General features: G+C 41.5%; 1 protein-coding gene across 2 annotated transcripts; it reads right to left on the bottom strand.

The window, feature by feature from the left end:
* Nucleotides 1-442: 442 nt before the first annotated feature.
* PM20D2 (peptidase M20 domain containing 2) lies at nt 443-19,541 on the bottom strand. 2 transcript variants are annotated; one of them, XM_065731022.1, is made up of 7 exons: nt 19,071-19,538; nt 18,849-18,997; nt 15,449-15,591; nt 12,512-12,666; nt 10,771-10,906; nt 6,452-6,559; nt 5,449-5,672 (listed from the first exon to the last, which is right to left on the bottom strand). In XM_065731022.1, exons 1-7 carry the CDS (start codon nt 19,494-19,496, stop codon nt 5,470-5,472), a joined length of 1,320 nt encoding a protein of 439 aa, XP_065587094.1. In that variant the 5' UTR covers nt 19,497-19,538; the 3' UTR covers nt 5,449-5,469. The 2 variants fall into 2 exon arrangements, with proteins under 2 accessions (XP_065587095.1, XP_065587094.1); XM_065731023.1 differs by lacking the exons at nt 5,449-5,672; nt 6,452-6,559 and adding an exon at nt 443-640 and having other exon boundaries at nt 19,071-19,541.
* Between the last annotated feature and the right edge of the window lie 2,340 nt (nt 19,542-21,881).

The raw sequence follows: 21,881 nt of genomic DNA, 5'->3' as shown, positions 1-21,881 counted from the left end.
TTAAAGTTGTGCTACGTTCCTTCTTGTGCCTCACAGGCCACTGTAAATTACTTTAAGGAGTGACACTAATTGCCAGCTGCTTATATACATCACAACTTCCATTTTGTGCCCCAAATCCTAATTCTCTTAGTATTTGAGCACATACATGCACACACCTCTGAACTCAGCACTCTCACAGCATTTGGCATTGATAAGTACAAAAGATATGCAAACACTTGTGTGCTTGCAGGATGAGGTCAGAAGCAGCTATTGCAAAAACAAAATGTCCAGTAGTGGGAAACGTTTCAGAAAGACTATTGTTGGCCAAAGGTGGCTTTCTGTGCACACTGTGCAGGCAGCACTGCACTGACAGAGCCAAGCAGCAATACCTTTCAGACTTATGCTGACTCAGTTGTTCTTAAAAACAATGAAGCATTTCCAAGCTGTACTGACTGACCTTTAAAAATGTAACTTTCAGTGTATTCACCAAGGAATACATCAGTCTGAACAAAAGTTGGACTTTCTGTGATGCCAAATCCTCTGGGAAACACAGGACCTCTCCATGGAGCTGCTTATTTGGGTCAGTGGGAGTTTTGCTTGAGTTTCCTAGGAGAGGAAAAGGATTTCTCTGCAAAGTGGTCCAGTGAAGACAAGTGGGTGCCTACAAAAAAAGAACACAGTCACTGTAGGAGAAGCCACTTCTCACTGAGACAGCTTCGGTGCTACTGGCTGGTACAGGAGAGCTCTCTGCAACCTGAATGACAAGAACTGCTGCGGCCTGTAAAAACTCCTGCCCCTGCCAAAGCCTTTGGTGAGTGCAGGCAGTTCCAGAAGAAGCCTGGTCCATCTGTTTTAGTGAAAGCCCAGCAGAAAGGTGCTCCGCAGGTGACAAAGCAGATGCATTACCATTGTAAAGTTACCCTGCTGAAAGCTTTGGAATGAAGTGGAAAGGAGCTCCCACCGTGAGAGAGACCCAGACCCGTTGGAGCAACTCTGCTTCTCCCTGGCACCTCACAACCCAGTGGGCCCTCGGAGCAGGTGCAGAACCATCCAGGGCAGGACAAGACGACAAGGCCGGCACTGGTGGCACACAGCACTCACCTCAGTCCCTATGTGACATCACAGCTTCAGAAGAGCAGTCAGTCAGCATAAGTGCTGCAGCTGTACATTGCAAAATTTGTAGTGCAGAAGTACTCAGGGGCCTTTAAAGTAATAGTAGCACTGAAGCTATCTCAGAAAATCAGTCATCGTGTCAGGTCTGCTGCCACGTCACCCACATACACAGACAACCAAGGTGTGGCACGAACAGGACTTGAAGCACATGCATGCTGTTACGGAATCCTACAGGCACACACTGCAGGTGTTCTACTGAACACTTCCTCACACAGAGCATGCTCTTGTCCTCCACAGGTGTAGCTGCTCTGGTAATAGGACTGATAATAGACAGTGGTGTCTCCAGAAGGAACATCGAATCCTGTCACACAAAACCTGCCCTGGACTACATGCATTGTACTCGTGGCATAGACATTACGGACATTACTGCTGACTGCCACTTCATCATGTAAATAAATGCCACTCTTAAGTACTCAGCACTTCTTATATCTGCTGAAACTGTGAAATGCAAAATGTACCTACAGGGCCTCTTGCGCTTACAGCCTATGTGCCACTGAAACCACAAGCTCTACTGTTACTAAAAGACAAACCCGGCCACCATGAGAAAGCTTTGTCACCAATTCCTACATAGATTTTTCTTCACATACACATACCATCTTAGCTTCTTCTTACCACACTGTATTTCTATCCACTGAGGGTTTTCTTCAAAAGATTGAAAACATGCATTAAAATGTAACATATTCATTGGATGAAAGTGGGAAGATCACCACAGTAGAAGCACCTTTCCTCACAGAGAGCTCCAAGGCGTCTCGGGAACTGCTTACACAGGAATATGTTTTAGGTCCTCAGACTCCTAAGAACCCATCCGCTCCCACAACTGTAAGAACAGCACAGAGAGGAGTACCAGATATTACAGAGACCTACCCATGTTATTAAGAAGCCTATACCGTGCTATTTGGTTCAGTACTACACATTTCATCATAGGACCACTAACCAGAAAATTAAGATTTTGGAGATACAAATGGGAGTTGGACTTTCAGATCCCTTGGCTTCCAGGGGAAGACTGGCTTTTAACTTTCCATAAGATTCTGAAAGCTTCCCTTCTGACACAGCATCCTGAACAGATTCTGCAGCCTCCGCATCTGGACTCACATCATTAAATTACCTGTGTTTTATTTTGGAAACTTGAGTGCCTTTTCAGTCTTATGTGTGTATGTAGATGCATTGTATAAGAACAGGATATGTCATACACAGCCGGTGTTTGCTATTAAGGATAGCAACCATTAAACGCACTTCATACACAGTAACTACTTCTCACCTTCCAGTGTATTGGTTTGTATCCAAACTTTAACCCTCTGCTCCTTCTCATTTCCACAATAAATGAGTGGTTTCTCTGTTTTGGTTTGTTTCTAGAAATGCTCATCATCAGAATCAGAGCTCCATACTTGTACAGCACCATGTTTCCCACCTTCAAAGGAATGATCTCTCTGAGTTTATATATGTACAAAAGATATGTTTTGCTCTGGATCTGATCAAATACCAAACAACTTTAAATCCCACAGCACCAGAGAGATCCAGGATTTCACAGCCACAGCTCAGATGAGAATCAGAGAAGATGACATTAATTTCTGTCCCCTACCCAAGACTGTCAGGATGTAGCAGTTCTCACCTGTCTTGCTCAAGGCATTGTGATATGATTCAGACCAACTTCTCAGAGCTCAACCTAAAGTCCCCTCTGGGATGGTGCTGTTTTTAGAGGCTGAAGTCTGTTGCTGGTCCAGATGGGTTCTGGTTAGACAAATTCTGCTAGGGATTAAAAGCTTTGCAGACTGAAGGATGTTACTCTGTACCGAGGTGGTGAAGGAGCAAGAAGGAAAATTTCAGTCAGAAACAGCTAGATTAATGAAAAGGCATGAAGAAAAACAAATTACCTCTCCTACCAGAAGGGCATTCTCATAGCAATCAAATAATTAGATTTCAGTTTTCTCTCCTGGGCAAGTGATCCAGTAAAGAACAGAACCCTACAAGCCTTAAGGGACAAGGAGAGAGCACTGGGACCCCTTAATGGGCTCCAGAAACCACTTACAATACTTCATCTATAGTGATCTGTTATTTCTGAGGCATACATCCATCAGCAAAGGTAATTTTAAAAGGAGCTTTGCCTCCCACTTTCTCTCAAACCCAGCACCTTGGTTTACATAAGCACTGCCTGCTGTTAAACATACACAGCACCACTAACTCACAAAACAGCCACACATCAAAACTGGACTGTCATATATGGTGTCCATGTAAACAGTAACTTTCAGAAATATGTTAGCAAAAACTTAGAAGGATTTGCAATACTTGATTCTTGAAAGAATAGTGCCTGTTACAATCTGGTTTTATGAGATTTGAAATACCTTTGCTGAAAACAAAACACACATCATCATGACAATGAATGTCTTACCTTGAATCCCAAACTGCTTTGGTTCTGAACTTCAGAAAAGTTTTTTTGAGAGAAAGCAGGATTCATTTGCCTGGGGAAGCTGAAAAGCCTCAGTGCTTGGAGGCTTTCAGGATTCAGATGAAGCCAAACTAACCTGACCCAGCAGGGGTGACTGCCCCACCTCAAGCTGGAGGCTGGACAGGGACTGCCCGAGCTCCTTCTGGAGGACCCTGCCAACCCTACACATTCTAACAAGTTTTAACAGTTGAACCAGCCTGAGAATGATAAAAACTACTATCAAATATTGCATTTGAAAAGCACTATATCCCTCGAAAGAACTGTTTGCTGGGAGACCAAAATGAAAACAGGAGAGCTCAAAAACCCCTTGGCTCTTGTGTAATTATACCAAACCAGAAAACATAAATCAAGCACAGTATACAAATACAAATGAACCCAAATGGCTTACCAATATTAATCAGTAGACAAACAAAGTCAGCCACAATTGCAATTCTGATTGATATAAATTCATCTTTAATCAGTACTTTGAGTAGTCGTCTTTTCATTCCAGCAATGATTGCAAGAAAATTAAGATGTGCTTTTATTACTGAGATGTTTAAAATGACCTTGGATATGATGCAATGAACTGCCAGTTGGTTGGACAAAGCACTGAGAAGGCAGTAACACATCAGCCTGCACAACAATTAGCACATATTCCCATCACTGGGATTCTGTCACTTCATCTCAAAAACGTTTCCAAATGTTTCCAAAATTGTTTTAGATATATAGACTTACTGATTTTTCAGAAGCTCGAGGCTATGCATAGGAAAACATCAGCCAACAAGCTGCTTTTCACTCAGTCTGTCTATTCAGTAACTTGCATCTGACCAAAAATTAGTTTCTTATGTGTTCACATGATAGTTCGAAGAATCAATTAAAAAACATAGCTTGTTTTCATACAGACCATTCCACAAATAAAATCTGCCACACAAACGTCTCTGAGAAGTCAAGTAATAAGGATTAAACAGACTAAACACACTACACACAGAAAGGATAACTGGTGAGACTTAACAGATCTGACACGTGAGATACAGGACAAAACAGGTTTGAGAAATCAGCTCTTTCAATAGAAATCTTCAGCACAAGCTTCTCAGAGCTTACTACAGGAGTCTGAACAAAGCAAGTTTAAAGTTACCTTCAGTTGATGTTCCATGGTATCACACTTGCATTCTCATAAAAAACAACTCCACTGCTTTTGCTGTATACATTCATCAGTTCAGGCTAATGAAAATGCTTTACGTGGATATTTGTTTTGCCCTGGAGTACAAATTTAGCACATACCAATTACGGCTAGACAAAAACATTCATCTGCTTATTGTTTTTTGAGGACTCAGTAACACCTCTAAAATTTAGCAGAAGGAAGGTCAGTGCATTTCAGGACAGTCAATCTTTACAGATCTTGCCTCTATAAAAAGTTATCTTCTACTACCATCAAAAACAGGCCTGCTTCCAAACATCCAACCTTCCAGTGAAACCATCTCAGGTTTTAAGTTTGCCTTGTTCCAAGACAAGCTAACTGGTCAGACAAATGCCCCTGTAAGTCAGAATCAGCCTGTGATCGAAGTGAATAATGCTTATTTCAGAAGTTTTGTGTATAAATGTTGTATTTTCCATAAGGGATATTTCAACAGCAACAGAGAATCATTTAGTGATCTAAATGCTACCATTTATTCAACTCTGTAACTGACAGACAACATATCCGAGGTCTGAGAATCACTACCATACAGAGTACAGCAAATGTTACAGCAACAGAAAAGTGTGCATTTTTAAAAGCAATGTTATTATTTGATTCTCCTAAAGACAGTGTTTCTTCAGCTACTCACCTACCCAGGCCCGACTGACATTCAAATGGTGTCTCCACTGGATCAATCCCATTGAGAGAGGTTTAATGAAGTTCAGCGTGATGCACAGGCTCCTACACCAGCATCAGGCTTTTTGTCAGTTTCTACTGGATTTAGTTGTCCCTCTTCTTTTAGCTTCACTTGTCTGAAGTCTTCTCTAACTTGTTCTAGAAGATCTGGATTGAAAATGACATCCAGTGCTGTCATAGCCAAAGCTTTTGCTGTGCGCAAAGCATAGAACTGGGCATTCTGTGACCCTGTGGGAAAAAGGTAAGAGACATTTCAGGTTATATGACAATCTAGTAGTTGGAATCCAATATCAGTTATGTAAAGCATTTCATAAGATAAGACCCTAGAGAGCTTCAATTGCTGAAAGTTTCTCAAAAATGAACTGCACGAAGCCTGACTGATGCCTCAAAACACTTTTTTGACACGCAAGCGCTTTACTTTCTACTTCTCACATAAGCAAGATGGAAAATAGGAGAACAAAAGTTCACATTTCCATTTTTACAGAAAGCAGTTTTACAATGTCACCTCTATTTGCAGAACACTGTGTTTTAGGAGTAAAAATTACTACTTTTATCTCTTGTCTCATATTTAAAGACTGTTAGAATGTGCCAGCAGTGCTGGCTAATGCTTCTAATTTCTTAGAAGACAGTACTCTGAAGAGAAGTCTGGCTTTTAATAAGAGGAATGGGTCATCTAGTCCATACATATCTATTTTTAAATGCAAAAATAGAAATACTAGACATTTTCAGCTTTTTGTCTGTAGCTCTGCAATTGTTGCAAGATCCATATTCAGCTCACTATCTCATCACCCTTGAAGAAAGCAGCTCCACTTTTAGATGCAGTACTTACACTTCAATACATTCACTATACAGTAGCTCTGAACACTGCAGAAGCACTAAAAAGCTTTAAACTTGTGCAATTCAAAATATTTAGTTCCTAAACACACTGTAGTGAAGAGTCAGCAGCCAGACTGTACAGTATTTCATAGTTCTAGATGTAAGCTTCTGACATTTCCACTTCCACTCACCTGCAGCTTCTGTGTATTGCTCAGTATGGTTCAACGCATCAGAGCCAATATAAAAATAAGGATGAAGCCCAGGGACTACAAAGGTAACATTTCCGAAGTCCGTGGAACCTAGAAGTAGCAGGAAAATTCTCAGTCAATGTGTTGAAATTTTAAATGGTGTAGGAGAATCTATGACCAATATCATCTCCATCCCACCTTTAAAACAGAATATCCTTTGTCCTAAATACTAATATGTAAGCATTTCCAATGAGTCATGATCTACATAAAAATCTCCCATCAGAGAATCAATTTTCTCCTAACTAGCCATCTTCAGATGCTCTCCAGTGTGCTCTGGTCACTAATGTGTTACAGAACTGCAAGAAAGCTGCATCAACCAGTTCCTATCCCACTTACTGAGATGCTCATCAAGCATCTCCTGAGTAAGCTGTTAATTCAGAAAAGAGGAAAGCTCCAAGCCTTTGCATTTGGCACAGCCCAGCTATTTCAAATCCTGCTCCAGCACCTATGAGCATGCCCAACAGTTACCTCTTTTCACCACTGTGCAAACATTTCACAAGAGGTAACAACTCTGAAGTACAAGCAATGTACTTTTAAACAAAACCAGACTGAGGACAAGTAGGCTTTCTGGCGCTTCTTCATCATTCTCAGTTACATTAACTACACAAAACTTCTGGAAATAACAAGAACTTGAACTCTACACAAGACTCTACTGCTCTGTAGATGTAAAGAATTTTTGATAGATTTTTGATAGCAATGCTCAAGATTTTAATGATTCTTCCCTATCTGACTAGCTAGCACCACTGGTATATTAGCTAGCAACAGCAACCACCTTGAAGACTACATCGTTTATTTAAACATACCATCCCAAAGTGGTGGATTCCTTATAATAAATCATCCAAGTGTCCATAACTACATCCTGAGAGGCTTTTTTTTACTACTAATTAAGCTACATAGGCAATCCACTCAGTTCTTCCATATTTGTTAAAGAGACATTTAGAAGCTGGAGAAATGAACATGCTAGTTCCTGTGAAATTCAGGTAGCAGGGAAGGCATAAAATGACCTTGTTTCCTAGTGGGGGTGGGTAAAGAGGGATGACCAACTACTAAAGAGATTCTAATCAGCCTTTTTCAGGTCAGAGGTGAAGAGTTTCTTTAGAAGTAGCTTATGGAAGGACATTGCCAACTATTTAAAATCATTTCTAACACACCAGGTAGACTCCATACCATTACATTGCTGGTGAGAATACATCAGCAATGCCTTGAGACTTGGTTGTGAACTGACTGAAGAATATAGATTTTTAAGTTGAAATGTAGTTAATAAAAGTGAGTCCACAGGGACTACATTCTGTGATAAAAAAGGACAAGTTTGGTGCCTTCTGGGTCTGTACATAAATGGAATGAGAAGGACTTCTCCAAAAAAAAGTGCTATTTTCCCATAAATACAGTTTGAATTTGAAGAAAATTCAACTGTTGGCACAGCACTAAGTTATTTTCCTTTTCAGGACTCTGTACTATTCATACATTCTTTGGTAAATCTGGAGGGTCAAACCAGGAGTCTGAAAGGTCTGCCTCATCCAGACTGAACCAAGAGTTGTAAACTTGCCCTACCTAATACACAATCAGCTGGAAAGACTGAGTTGGCTTTTTTTCTTGCTTTCAACCAACAAATGAAACCTAGATTTCCAGTGCATCTCAATTCACTAATTCATATGAAACCTCATTCATCTCCAATTTACTGTCAGTTCTAAATTATTTTTGCTGAATGTAAGATATTTAAACCAGGCACTGACAGTTTAAAAGATGAGTTCACTGAATAACAATTTAAATACAAATGTAAGTCAAATCTTACCCTCTGTTAGAAAAATGTTAACCCCGTAGTGACAACAACCTATCAGTATGTTTAAAGCAACAGCTGTCCCAAATACTTGCAGACAATCACCTGAAACTGTAAGCTTGCCAGAGAAGTACAGATCAGACTTCCTTCAGGAAGTACGAAGAATAGCACGGCTGTGAATGCAATATGCACTCATGCACCATCTTCAACAGAAATGTACTGGAGCTCCAGCCTCTCAGAAAAATACCCCAAAGCAAGTACCAAAACCTATTTAAGTCACTGAGCACCTAATAGAAGTCAGTTATTACCATGAAGAATGAGTGGAAGAGAAAAATGCAATAGATGCCAGGTAGCCTTACTATTCAGCCCCAGAAACTCAAAAGCAGCATTTTCAAAACATACTGGTTCCTTAACTTAATTTAAACCAATCCTGTGCACAGGGTACCAGCAAAATCTATGAGTCCTAAAGATACCAGAATAAGTTATCACAAGGGTGGGTGCTTTGAGAGGTCACCAAGATCCTGCAGTAAAGCTATCCCATCAGCAGGAGGAATAGGTCATGGCACCCCTGCAATCTAACTCAGTTCTTTGACATCATTCCATTTGCGTGCAAAATGAGCAGAGTGTGCCACAAGGCAGAAGGATTTGATAGACTAAAGGAGTTTTTCATGATGCTTAGCTGCCTAGAGTGATACCTGGAAGCAGACCAATACTAATACGCATGTAGAGGCAGCAGCGAGCACGCTCATCTGTTAACGACTTTTCAGCTGCACAGACATGGAGAAGCAACTGAGCTTTCCTTCCCTTTCAACAGAAGAAACTGACATCCTAAAAGAAAACATTGAAAACCATATGAAAACTGAACAGAAATAGAGGTCTTGAAGAAGATGACACAAAACACTCGACCCTCCCCCAAACAGGGTTGCATACAAACGTTTCCTTCTAAGTGTCTGGAGGCTGTGCTTTGTTACTACTCCTGCAGCCCCACCACCACAAGAACTCACAGGAGAAACTGTGGAAATTAAAAGGCAGTAAAAGCCTACTGTAGTGAACAATGTCACTTCTCAGCCCTATTTTGACATCTGACAAGCAGTTTAAGGACAGGACAGCCACATAAGGAGCTTCATAAGCAAGTTAATGTCTCATACTAAAAGTATCATGTAACTTACATATGAAAGCACTATTACAAGTAGATAGATGTTTATACCAAGTTCATTTAAAGGTTTCCTGACCAATCAGTACCACTAGTTGTTAACGACCTTCTGAACACTTAATACAACAAGGGAAACAACCAGTATAGTTCCAAAAATGTCACTACAGTGAACATTCTAAATAAGGCTCCTCACTGCTTCACCCCTTTCTTAGGCTAAATGGGCAAAGTAGATCTTACTTGTAACACACTGAAGGGAGAAAAAAGAAACCTGACTTCGTTACAAATTGATTCTATACCCAACAAACCAAAACAATTGGTGGAAAATGTGCTAGCATTGCCTCAGTTCAGAAGTGGCAAATGGAAGAAAAAAGCAACCAGAATCCCATTAGATCTGTTACAAACCCCGCCCAAAGAGTCTGAGAAATCTGTGCCCAGACAGCAAGAACTTCATCTGTCTAAAGCTAATCTGAGTTTAACATACAGGATATTAGTAACACAAACTAATTAGAGTAACTATTTTTACTGAGCACAGACTTTTCCTTCTGACCAAAGAGAAACGCTTTTAACATGAGTGGACTAAAAACAATATATATGAGTTACAACCAGTACATCTATAAAGTATTAGCAGCACTTACAAGACTTGAACAGCACTCCTGCAGGAAGATTCTAAAAAACTGCAAAAGGTAACAAGAAACCCACCTGAGCATTCAGGAATTCAGTCCTACTACTATACAGCTCAGATTAAGAAAACAATGTAGCTTTGAGACACAGTCAAGACAGTGAAGTGATCACCTACTTGAATGGCACACTATGGAAAACTAATCCACTGAACTTGTGAACTAGAAGCATAGAATCACCTGCTCATGGAATAAGGTTTTAATCAGTTACTGGGATGCATAAAACTTTACACAATCACTTCAAAAAAGGTATAATTTTAGTTAGATGTCCATAAATCTGTTCATATGTTAGTCTGACAATATTATAAAACAAGGTTTCTAAAAGGTAATCTCTAGTCACAGCATAAAACAGAATTCTGTGCTTCAAAGCAACACAAGGAGCCTCAATTCATCCCAGAACTGAGTGTTTCTTATTTATTCCTAGTATTTTCAGAAATATTACCATAAAGCAATTGCTTTAAATGTGTGGTGGGAAAATTTCTCTGCTTCTAGAGCCAACACTGTCCAGATCCTTTTGCATTGCTTGTCTTCTAATTTGACCTTTTCTTCTCATCAAACTGTTTTGTTTAACCTGCCTCCATGTCATCCTTTTATACACTTAAGACTTGATAAATCTGTCATAACAAAAAAAAAAAAACCCAAAAAACACTGTTACCTGACAAACCATTCAAAATACAGTCTTCTGATATAAATTCTATTCCAAGCTTCTTTCCATTCTCCTTGTAAATCTTCTCCAGGCTCTTATTTGGAAGAACATTGTAGTAATCATTTTTACCCCCTTTTATTTCCACCTAGTCAAGAGAAACAAGCAGTTAAGACACCTTTCTCCAACCAGAGACAGTTTAATGTAAAGAAAGACTGAAAAAGTACATATCCATACTCCATAACCATATCAAAGCAGACAAAAGCACAAAGTTTCTTTCACAAATATAACATTCAGCCAAGCATTAGCTTTATTTTCTGTCAAGCTCCCATTAGACAGTCAAATTGCATAAGTCTGTGAAATCCTATCTCCAATAAAAGTAAGAAAGTCTTCCTGTAATGATTCTTCTAATCATCTTCTAATGATTTTCACTGCAGGTACTATCAACCTATGTCAAAACCAATTTAAGTCTTACACCAAATTCTGTTTCAGTAGTTTTGTTTAGAGCAGTTCCAATAGTTGCAGCCTCAATAGTGTTTATGGAATGAACTCACACAATAAATGTTTGAAAACAAGTGTAAAAAAATACCTACCCATGTCAAGCTCCAAGAGATTTTAACTTTAATAAGAATGAAGCAGACTTTCTGAAACCCTTCTCTAGCTGTAGTGGAGAAGCCAAAACAGGTAAACAGCATCTAATGCCTAAAACACATCCTCACAATCCACTGGCTCGCAATGATATACACACTACCCCCTTTGCTCTGATGAGCTGTATTAGCAATCTGTACCAAGAGGGCAATAAGAACCTCCTATCTCATAAATACATTGCAAGGTAATCCTATTCTTTGAACCAGCCACAGGAAGATGAATGGAGGCATCTGGGATGTTCAGTGAGAAAGGAATACCACTGCAATTCGTGAGCTATCACTTTTTAAATGTCACTGAAGTAGATGAATGTTCCAAGTGACTGAAAAATTGCTGACATATTCATCTTGAAGGGTCAGGAGGATCTTGGAAATTACTACCCTATGCTCAAGCTCCTGGGGAGGATTATGGAGTTAATTCTCCCTAAAACCAATGTCCAGGTACAAGAATTATAAGGTGACAGTGAACATCAAGCACAGATTTACTGAAGACTAGATGGTACATGACCAAGCTGCTTTTCACGATGACACCTGGCTCAATGGACACAGACCACATTCAGTCTCAAAGCGTAACAAACAGTGACACAAAAATCCAAGTTGTTACATATTACTTGTAGCATCCCTCTGGAATCAATATGGGTGTCACTACTGTTTTGGTATCTTCATTACTGTTACAGACAACAGGAACACATTCAAATTTGCCAACTATAACTAATCAGAGTGGAACAGGTGATAATGTGAAGGTATACATAGGGAGCAGCTGATAAGCTGAAGGGCTGAGCTATGTACTATTCAGAAGCATGTCAACACGACAAAAATAGAAACAGCCTGGCAGGAACCACATGAACTTCAACAAACCCAATGTCCTACATCTAGGAGGGAAGAATCCCATGCAGCAGTGCTGTCTGGAAGCCAAATGGCAAGGAAACGATATAGTGAACAGGACTCAGTAGGGTGCCCTTGAGGTAACGGGACCAAATGTAAACTGAGCTGTGTTAGAAACTGACAGGATAAGGAAAAAGATTTTTCTCCTCCTTTGGTGCGCTGTGTTCAATTCCGTGCTCCTCAACTCAAGATCAAAACACAGGGCCATGAGAATATATTCATACTTTGCATCCTGTGGCCAGTGCTGCGGCTTTGAAGCAGTTCTCAACCTTCTCTGTCAGAACAGAAAGATCTTTCATTGAAGGGGCACGCAAGTAAAACTCCAGTTCAGTGTAAGAAGGAATGATATTAGGTTTCACACCACCATTTTTTATTACACCTGTAGAAAGAGAAAAGTCATGTTAAACTATCAGTGTTAAATCCTGCTGCTTTATCTTCATCCTTGTCATGAAACTGTTCACTCAAGAACTAAATACATACAAAAACAAAGCATCAGCTGAGTATGAAATACAAAATGCCCAAAAATAATAGTGCATAGGCAAAATATTTCATTGCATCAGATTAAGTGGGATGTGTGCATGCTTTCCAGCATGGTTTCATCCTATACTTTTGTTAGACATCTGTTATAAGTCTAAAGACAAACCAAGTTAGCATTTGTAATTAATCCCCTGGAATCTAAATGCATTACAGTTACAAAGTAATCTGGCTGACACTGCCAAAGAAATTAGCCTTTTAAAAAGGCTACCTTCAATTCCAGCTTTTAAAGGCTTTCTTAGCTGGGATGTTTCCAACTTCTATCAGATTGCAGAAAAAATGTAATAAGCTCAATTTCTCTGCAACGTTGATATAATGTACATGCTACACAGGACAGATAGTTTGTTAGATTTCTCATACTAATTCTTCAGAAATCTTAGTGTTATACTACATACACACAATTTTATTGGAGAGTTAAGTTTGAGTTCCAAGTATTCCTTCAAGGAAATATATGACAGCTACATTGTTTTTGATTATGGCATTGAAGGTCTTATGAAAAAAACCATAATACATAGCTATTCCAACAATAAAATACTGTAATTATCAATACTACAAGATAGCTAGTTGCTTTTGACAAGCTGCCTTTGTTCCCAGGCCTCCTGCTCTCAATTTATATACGTGGAATACGATTTGTTTCCCATAGAACTTGAGAAATCATCTTATCTACACTAAATGGAAATAGTGCCCAAAATTACTGATCTGTGTGACTGAAGCCTGAATGTGCAATGCTGCCGGGATGCAAAGGAGCAAAAAAATCTTTAACTTTGATGCAGGAAGTCTATAAATACTAGGAAACCCCAAGTCAACCTTTTCAGCCTGGAATACAGTCAAAGCAAACAAAGTGCTGAATCAAGCAACAATCAGCACTTGTCTGCCATAAAGGGAATAGCTCAGATGAGACAGAGAGACATCATAAAGAGCCAGAAAGAAAGAAAGCAATCACACAGATCTGCATGACATACCAAAACATATCTGCTCAAACAAGTAGCTTAATGAGCAAACAGCTTTCCCTTTTCTCCAATGCAGCACTTCGTAAGCATAACTGGATAGAGTCTATAGGTATGCATTCACTTAAATAATAAATGGAGAGCAAATCTTAAAAGCAGGCTGCTTTACAGACGGAACCCTGCTTCTAGATGGAACTTTTCTTTGACACACTGTTTAACACAACTTGTTGAGCAGAAAGAAAAGGAATCTACTATTTTTTAAGTTCCAACATTTACTTGTAAGTGGGGAAGGAAGATAAACCCAACAAATACGAGACCAACTCAATGTAACATGATCAATTACATAAAACACTGCTCAGAGATTCTAGACTTAAAACAAAGGAAAAGCATTTCAGTGCTTGTTAGTGGATTAAGACTAAGATTTAGAGGATTGCTTAGGGCAGTTAATGCAAGCCTGCAAAACAAAAGCTGTAATACAGTTGTAAGCACAACATTCCTAGAATTAAATCTCATTCTGCTTGCTTACACCTTCCCAACAGGCATTTTAAATTTTTTCCAGCTTGACAGCCAGCTTTATGACAGTAGTAGAAACAATACAGTAATTTAAGTTTTACTATAGCTGTGGGAGTGTTATCTCTACAAGGTTTGTTTAGGTCTTTTTTGCTAATGAGGCTTGCAGAAACCAAAACAAAAGCAGAGGAGTTAGGCACTTCCAAGTCCCTTCTTAAACCTGCAACAGGTTCATACACCCAAACTCATCATTAAATGCCTTATCTCCTATGGTGCCATAGGTTAGAGAGGTTAGCCTATGCCTACTGAAACTCCTATGGGTAAGCTGCACAGCAGAACTGCAAATGTATCTTCATTTACAGTCAGAAGGATTAGGGCTTCCACACTCCATTTAGATATAGCTCACAATGAGTTTTCCAAATAAACAACTCTACATTCTTAAATCCTTTCAGCAATGGGCACATTTCTTAATTTGAACTTTGGGAAAGCTGCACTGGATATAGGAAGGGAAATCTGAGTTTACAGACAATAGGCAGCCTCCAGCTCAACTTCTGTAACTTCCTCATCATGCAAAAAGAAAGGCTTAATTTACTTTCAAAATCTTGTATAATAGTTAACATATCTTACTGCAAAAGAAAGGTATGTTTCTACTTCAAGGTCTACTAAATATTAAACAGTAGAATCCAGCACATCTGATTGGACCACTACCCAGAACTACAGATTCCTGCCATCACCTTTCTTAGCACTTCTGAAAACGAATTTAAGTCACTAAAACGCTACATGAATGTCAACATAAATGACAATTACAGTCTACTACAAAAATGATATAGAAAGTAATACTTCATTATTCAGAAGCATTTGACCTTAAGCCTCTGCAAAAACACAAATTTTAAGGAATTCTATTGATGCATACTTAGCTCCTTCTTTATGAACTGAAACTTTAAGTGCAAAGGCTTAAAATTAAGCTATCTTCAACAGTTCATTGTGACATAGATATGACTGCAAATATTACATGCTATTTAAGTGAAACAGTGATATTACATCATATTTGAAGTGACACTACTAATTTAATGCAACAGTGCAATATCTCAAATTGTGGGATTTTGCAAGTTAGTATTTGAACAGCCTAAAGTCTTACGTGCTGGATATCAGATTTAATGAAGATCTCACCATGAACTCTCCAGGTAGGTTTCATTTGCTGTCTTAAAACAGACAGATTGTTGTATGCAAGAACAGCAGCATCTAATGCATTAACTCCTTCCCAAGGATAAGCAGCAGCATGAGAAGCTTTTCCATAGTATTTCACAGTCACACTAGGAAATAAAAGGCATTGCTTATTTGCTATTCATTCACTTTAAAAAAAAGCCTCTAAAACAAAAAGTTCCTTTTGTTCACATAGTCACATTTAAGCCTTGAGCAGAAGAACACCAAACAACAATTTACCTAGCACAACATCACTGCAAAGTTAAACTACCTTTGAGTGCAGGAAGGTGTTGAAAGATCTCTACAAAACTAATGAAATCAGATTATATCAAGAGCCAATCAGGCAAAAGATGTACATCCCATAATGTACAGTCTTTCCTGCAGATTAAAGGCTTCTTGTATTACGTACATTTCTCCAGTCTTTCCTATACCTTCCTGATGGTTCTGAGAAACTAATAATATTGTTCTCAGAGGATAATCAATTCATCATTAGAAGTTGACTGCCTTAATTCTTGCCAAACTTTTAAATTTGGGCTGTAAATTATATATAATTGACAGTAAAAGTACATTGGTAAGATCACATGTAACCCATGCCTAAACAAAGAAAAGCAAGTTTTAAGTGTAGTAGTGGGACAGCCTAGTATTAAAATGTACATAACACTACAGCAAGAATGCCCTTTCCCTGTACACCTCAAAAAAAAAAAAACAACACAGAAAAGCTTGCAGTGATGAAGAAACCTACTGCAAAAGGAGTCCTCCAGCTTCACAGAAGTCTTAATACCATACCTCAACATATCCAATAGGATGAAGCAAGTATGAACTCTTCTGATGAGTGCCATTTATTGGCCTTAAAAAGAAATTCTGTGTCTTCAGATATATGATAACACCTTACACACAAGGCAAATATTAAACATCGACCTATTTATTGCCATTTCTCAAACATGCAAATAGCAGCTTTTATCCATACCAGAGGCTTTAACTAAATTGGTTGGAACTCAAATCCCAGGGCTTTACATACAATGCTCTATCCTCAGGCTCACAGAGTTTCTCGAGACACACCCATCACTAACCCAGCTAGGGAAGGCCTACCATGGCTGTCCCTGTCCTGCACAAATGCCAGCTCAACCACTTGCCCTCAACTGAACCCTCATACCATAGCTGTAAGCCAATACTGGCACTTACATACCAGACAGCACAGAAGGAGACAGTGGAGTCCCCTGTTGCAGCAGCAGATGTCTCCATTAGCATCTGCAATCTAAACTAAGCAAGCTTTCATAATGCCCTTTCTCCCTCCTCTCCCCTTCTCCCCAAGGATCGTACACTCCACACTATCAGTACATCCCAAGCATTAGCCTGCAGCCTTCAATTCAGCTCATAAAGATGACAGGACAAACTCCTAAATATTCTCCAACAAGCCAGAGAGAAGACAAAGTAAAGATCACAGTCATGCTGCAATCATTTTTGTCCACAAGAAACATGAGCTGCTTATTTAAAAAGTTCAGCAGTTCTCTTTGGACCTCTGTTGCAGTATAAATGTCACATACAGAATGAAAACAGGTTTTGGTGGATAACACAAGCCTTAAGTTTTCGTTTGACTAACCCAAAAAATCCTCTGGCTAATCCAATGAAAAATGAATAAGAAACAACACATTATGGAATGCATTCACAACACTTATCCCAGAGAGTTGATTTTACCTCAGGCACAAGTCAGACTGAGTTTGCAAATAGATGCTCTAATAATTTCGTGATTGTTAATTCTTAAATTCCTTAGAAACAACCAAAAGACCAAATGCAAAGCATGAAAGCAGTCTTTGTATGTTGAAAATCTCATTATTTCAATCATGGCATAAGCTGAGTATTTCAAGCTTCTGGAGGCAGCAAGCTGTTTCCACTCAGTGCTTCGATTTCACGTCTCCTCCACCTTCAAGCTTTAAAGGCTAGTTGGGATTTGTACCCTACAATAGAATATCACCTCTGAAGGGAGACGCATCAATCTCAGGGGGCCTTCATAAAAGATGAAATGGAGAAAGGACTGTCAATGAAGGCTACAAACATAGTCTTAAGGGAGAGCAACTAGAAGCCAGGCTGAGCTAAGCGTCAAAAGGACATTAAACAATTCAGATTCCTCACATGAAAGAATCTAGCAGAGTGTTATGGTTTTATGATTTTCGTTGTATTATTGATATTCTACATCATAACATCATGTGGTGTATTGGGAGTTAAAGAGCTAGCAACGGAAGGAGGAGTAGATCTTGCCAATATTGTCAATTTTAACCATAAAGCTAAGCAGTAACAGAATAAATTATTCACCAGGAACAACACTGAAAAAAAAAAAGCTAATAAGAACAGGGGGCTGAGAGATAACAGCCAAGATGAAAACAGCACTCACTACTCGAGTCACATGGCTGGACAATTGTTACAGAATTTAAGAGTGCCAAATTCAATACCTGTGGAAAAAAATCACTGGAAAGAGGTTACTAGCAAAGACCCTGCAGGGCAAATCCACAGGATCAAGCACCGTTCATAACTGTGGCATAAAAGGTATTTGCTATCAAAAAGCTGCTGATAGAATACTCCTGAGATTATAACAGTGGAAAAGGTTTCTATCACCAGAAGAAGAATGGCACAATCGCAAGAACTAATACAGCAGGAAAAGAACTCAACTGAAAAATGCTTGAAATCATGCAGTCACAGACCAAGCATCTCTCTGTAAAATCCACATGCTTGAAAATAACTGAAGAGCCCCACAGATGTCAGCTGCCTACAAAATAAATTATCAGTTTACTGAAAGCCAAATCACTTTAAGATTGCATAGATGTTGAAATTTCTGGGAAATGAGACACCCCACATTAGCTCAGTAATGCAATTCCACCAGAAGTGCACAGCTCTGGTTACACATCCTGCAAGGAGCAAGTCTCTGCAAGTACAAATACAGAACAAGTGCTGAAAATGAACATGTGAGCTAATCAAGAGATGACAAGGCAGCACTGCCAAAGAGGTGTGCTGCCAGCTGACTGGAAAAAAGGGGAGCGAGGGCACGACTGCTGCCTGTACTTACAGTGACAGTACACACGAGGGATGCCAGGAAATAATTTGAGTCAAAAGACACAGCTGACACTGGAGTTAATAGATACAGAATAGCAAATTTAGGCTGAAAATTAATCAGGACCCAAACAGCAATCAAGCTCTGCTGGCTGTCAGCTGTTTCCAAAAGCAAGAGATGAAAACAAACACTTGCAAAGGCGATCAGAATAAGATGCCTAGAGAACTCTGTGACCTGGTGCCCAGAAAAGCAAGAAGCTACAATTAATGACACAGGGAAGGACAACACCGAGGCAGCCCTTTCCACCTGAGCGCGCCCACTCACTCGTGCTCCGCCACATCGGGCAGATAAGCCGCGTTTTCCTGCGAGGGGTGCGCCATGAAGACCACATCCAGGCCGTCAAACGCCCCGGCATTGATCAGGTCGATTTTGCCTCCTCCCTGCTCCTCGGCGGGCGTCCCCAGCACCGTGACCTGCGGCACAAACGCACGCGTTCAGCACGGGGAAGGCCCCGCTCCCCGTCCCCGCCCGGGGCAGCGCTCCCACCTGCACGGCGACGGGCGCGGGCTGCGGCAGGCTCTCCAGGGCGGCCTTGAGGCCCAGCGCGGCGGCCGCCCCCACCTCGGCGATGAGGTTGTGTCCGCACGCGTGGCCGATGCCGGGCAGCGCGTCGTACTCGCACAGGAAAGCGACGCTCAGCGGGCGGGGACCCCGCGCGGGGGTTGCCGTGCCCCACTCGGCGCGGAAGGCCGTGTCCAGCTTATAGCGCGGCCGCACGGACCAGGCGGCGCCGGGCAGCTCCGAGCCGGAGAAGAAGCCGGTCATGGCGTCGTGCGCGTGGTGCTCCTGGTAGGCCAGCTCGGGCCGCCGCCAGATGCTGCGGCTCAGCTCGCCCAGACGCGCCGCGTTCAGCTCCACGCTCTCACACGCCCGCCGCTTCAGCTCGTCCAGCGCCGGTTGCTGCGGCCCCATGGCGGGGCGGCCCGCGTGCCAACACAACACCGCTCCTCCGCTCGCACCTGCCGGCTGCTGGATGCGCCGGGAGCCGCCGCCACGCCGCCTTTTATTGCCTCCGCGGCGCCGCACGGCGCGCTGGGAAATGTAGTTCTGAGCCGCACCGCGACCGGCAGTGCCCCTCAGTGCCGCGACCGCCTGGGCAGCCCGTGCCAGCGCAGCACCACTCCTGCAGAGAAAAAAGTCTTCCTAATGTGCGGACTGAACCGCTCCTTGTGCAACTTAAGGCCATTTCCTCTCGGCCTAAAGATAAAGATGCCCGCTGTGGCAACACAGCGCAGAAGTGCTTTTTGGGATTCAGAGGGAACCTCCTCTGCTCAGTCTGCGCCCATTGCCTTCGGCCCTGACAACAGAAACCGCTGAAAAGGGCCCTCTTTGCATCCTGCCTTTGGGTGTTTGTGAGCATTGCTGAGATCACAGAATTGTAGGGGTTGGAAGAGACCTCTAGAGAACATCAAATCCAACCCCCTGCCAAAGCAGCTCCCTAGCCCAGGTTGCACAGGTAGGCGTCCAGGCGGGTCCTGAACATCTCCAGAGAAGGAGACTCCACCACCTCTCTGTGCAGCTGTGCCACTGCTCCGTCACTGCACTGTGAAGAAGTTCCCATGCACATCTGTGCAGAACTTCCTATGCTTCAGTTTGTGGCCATTCCTCCTCATCCTATCACCACACACTGCAAAGAAGAGTCCAGCCTCGTCCCTTTGCCCCCCATTCCATAGATATTTATAGACATGGATCAGATCCCCTCTGAGTCTTCTTCTTTCGAGGCTGAACAGACCCAGGTCTCTCAGCCTTTCCTCATGAGGTAGGTGTTCCATGCCCTTTATCATCTTTGTAGCCCTCTGCTGAACTCTTTCAAGGAGATCCTGGTCTTTTTTGTACCAGGGAGTCCAGAACTGGACACAGTACTCCAGGTATGATCAGTGTGTCTCAGCCTCTCCTTCACCATGTGAATTTCCTGCTCCTTTCAGGCAAAGGCAATGTGCAGCTGCACATCTGAACCTACAGCAGCACCAAGTGTGGAACGGCTTGGGTTGGAATGGACCTTAAAGACCACCCAGTTTCAACCCTCATTTGCTTCAATTATTTTATAAATAAATAGGCATTCACTCATGCTTTCCCTGTAAACCTGCTGCAGCCCAGGTGTGTGAGTGAAGCATCTGCACAGCCTGAGCACAACAAATAAGATGATTTTGGGAAGCATTGGCCTTGCTGGCAGTATGCAGTGCAGCCTGCCTGCACTGTGCTGCTGCCCTCAACAACCGCCTGTGACAACCTGTGGCCTAGCTGACTTTTGTAATGAAATCTTGATGATTGGGTGCATGGTGCTTGTTTCTTTTATTTTCCTGGAGCTGTTGTGCCATATGGTATTTGTCTAAAATCCTTTATGCATATATCCCTAACAAGGGCTTATCGGTAGTCGTAATGGGAGTGAATTGCTCATCATGGATTAATATTTGATACAAGCCTGGCAGCAGGAACCTTGCCTATGTAACCAATCTGTACCTGGCAAAGGTAAAGTCAACAGAAACAAAAATTCTGATTTTTCCCCTGTATTTATTGAATTACCTCATTTTACTGAATAAAATTCTTCTCCAGGCTGTTTATCAAATGTTTATCAGCAGTACCCTTTCTCCATGATGTTTCTGTCACCTGGAGGAGTGTTCTGTCCTGCTAAACACCACATTTCCCTTCTCTTTTCCTGGTGCCATTCAAACCCTGCATGACCCTTGGTCACTCCAAGCTCATGCTCCTGTGCCCCCGACACAAATATTTATCATGAGTTATTTTTACTCTTGTAACACAGTCCAGCAAATACTGTGGTCTGTTCTATTCCCCACATACTTCCAGGCAGAACAAATCTCTCCACCCAGAAATATGCACTGCGCTTCCAACTGTGTCATGCATACATGTAGTCAGTAGCAGAGTGTGCCCATACACAGTGAAAGAGTCGCATAAGTTCTGCTTTCCCAGTGATTTCAAGGGCTGAGAGTGCTTTGGAGCAGGCAGGAGGCAGCGTGATGCCAGCATGCTTTAGAAACAGCCACTCTGGGAAAGTGTCTGTTTTCTCTACACGAAGGAAGCAAATGCCAAGCACAGCATGCCCAAGGGTGCCATTCCTTGAGAGGTCTTTCTTTGCGGGGCTCTGTGCCTCCCCAGTTCCAGGAGCCTGCTCCTGCTGCTTCTCTTTTCTGGGTCTGACAACCCTTTTTGCCTGGGTCTGGCATCTAATAAGGCCAGCAAGAAGCAACCCAGAATATGTTTTTTCAGCTGAGTACAGTTTCACAAGGCACATAATGTCCCTCTGACAACAGTGTGTCTTTCTGATTCCACCATGGTTTT

This window comes from Cyrtonyx montezumae, unplaced genomic scaffold (assembly GCF_038088225.1).
Source record: "Cyrtonyx montezumae isolate F1298 unplaced genomic scaffold, pur_monq_1.0 scaffold_13, whole genome shotgun sequence".
Taxonomy (NCBI): Eukaryota; Metazoa; Chordata; class Aves; order Galliformes; family Odontophoridae; genus Cyrtonyx; species Cyrtonyx montezumae.
The sequence above is the reverse complement of the archived record's forward strand: the minus strand, read 5'-3'. Positions and strand labels throughout refer to the sequence as shown.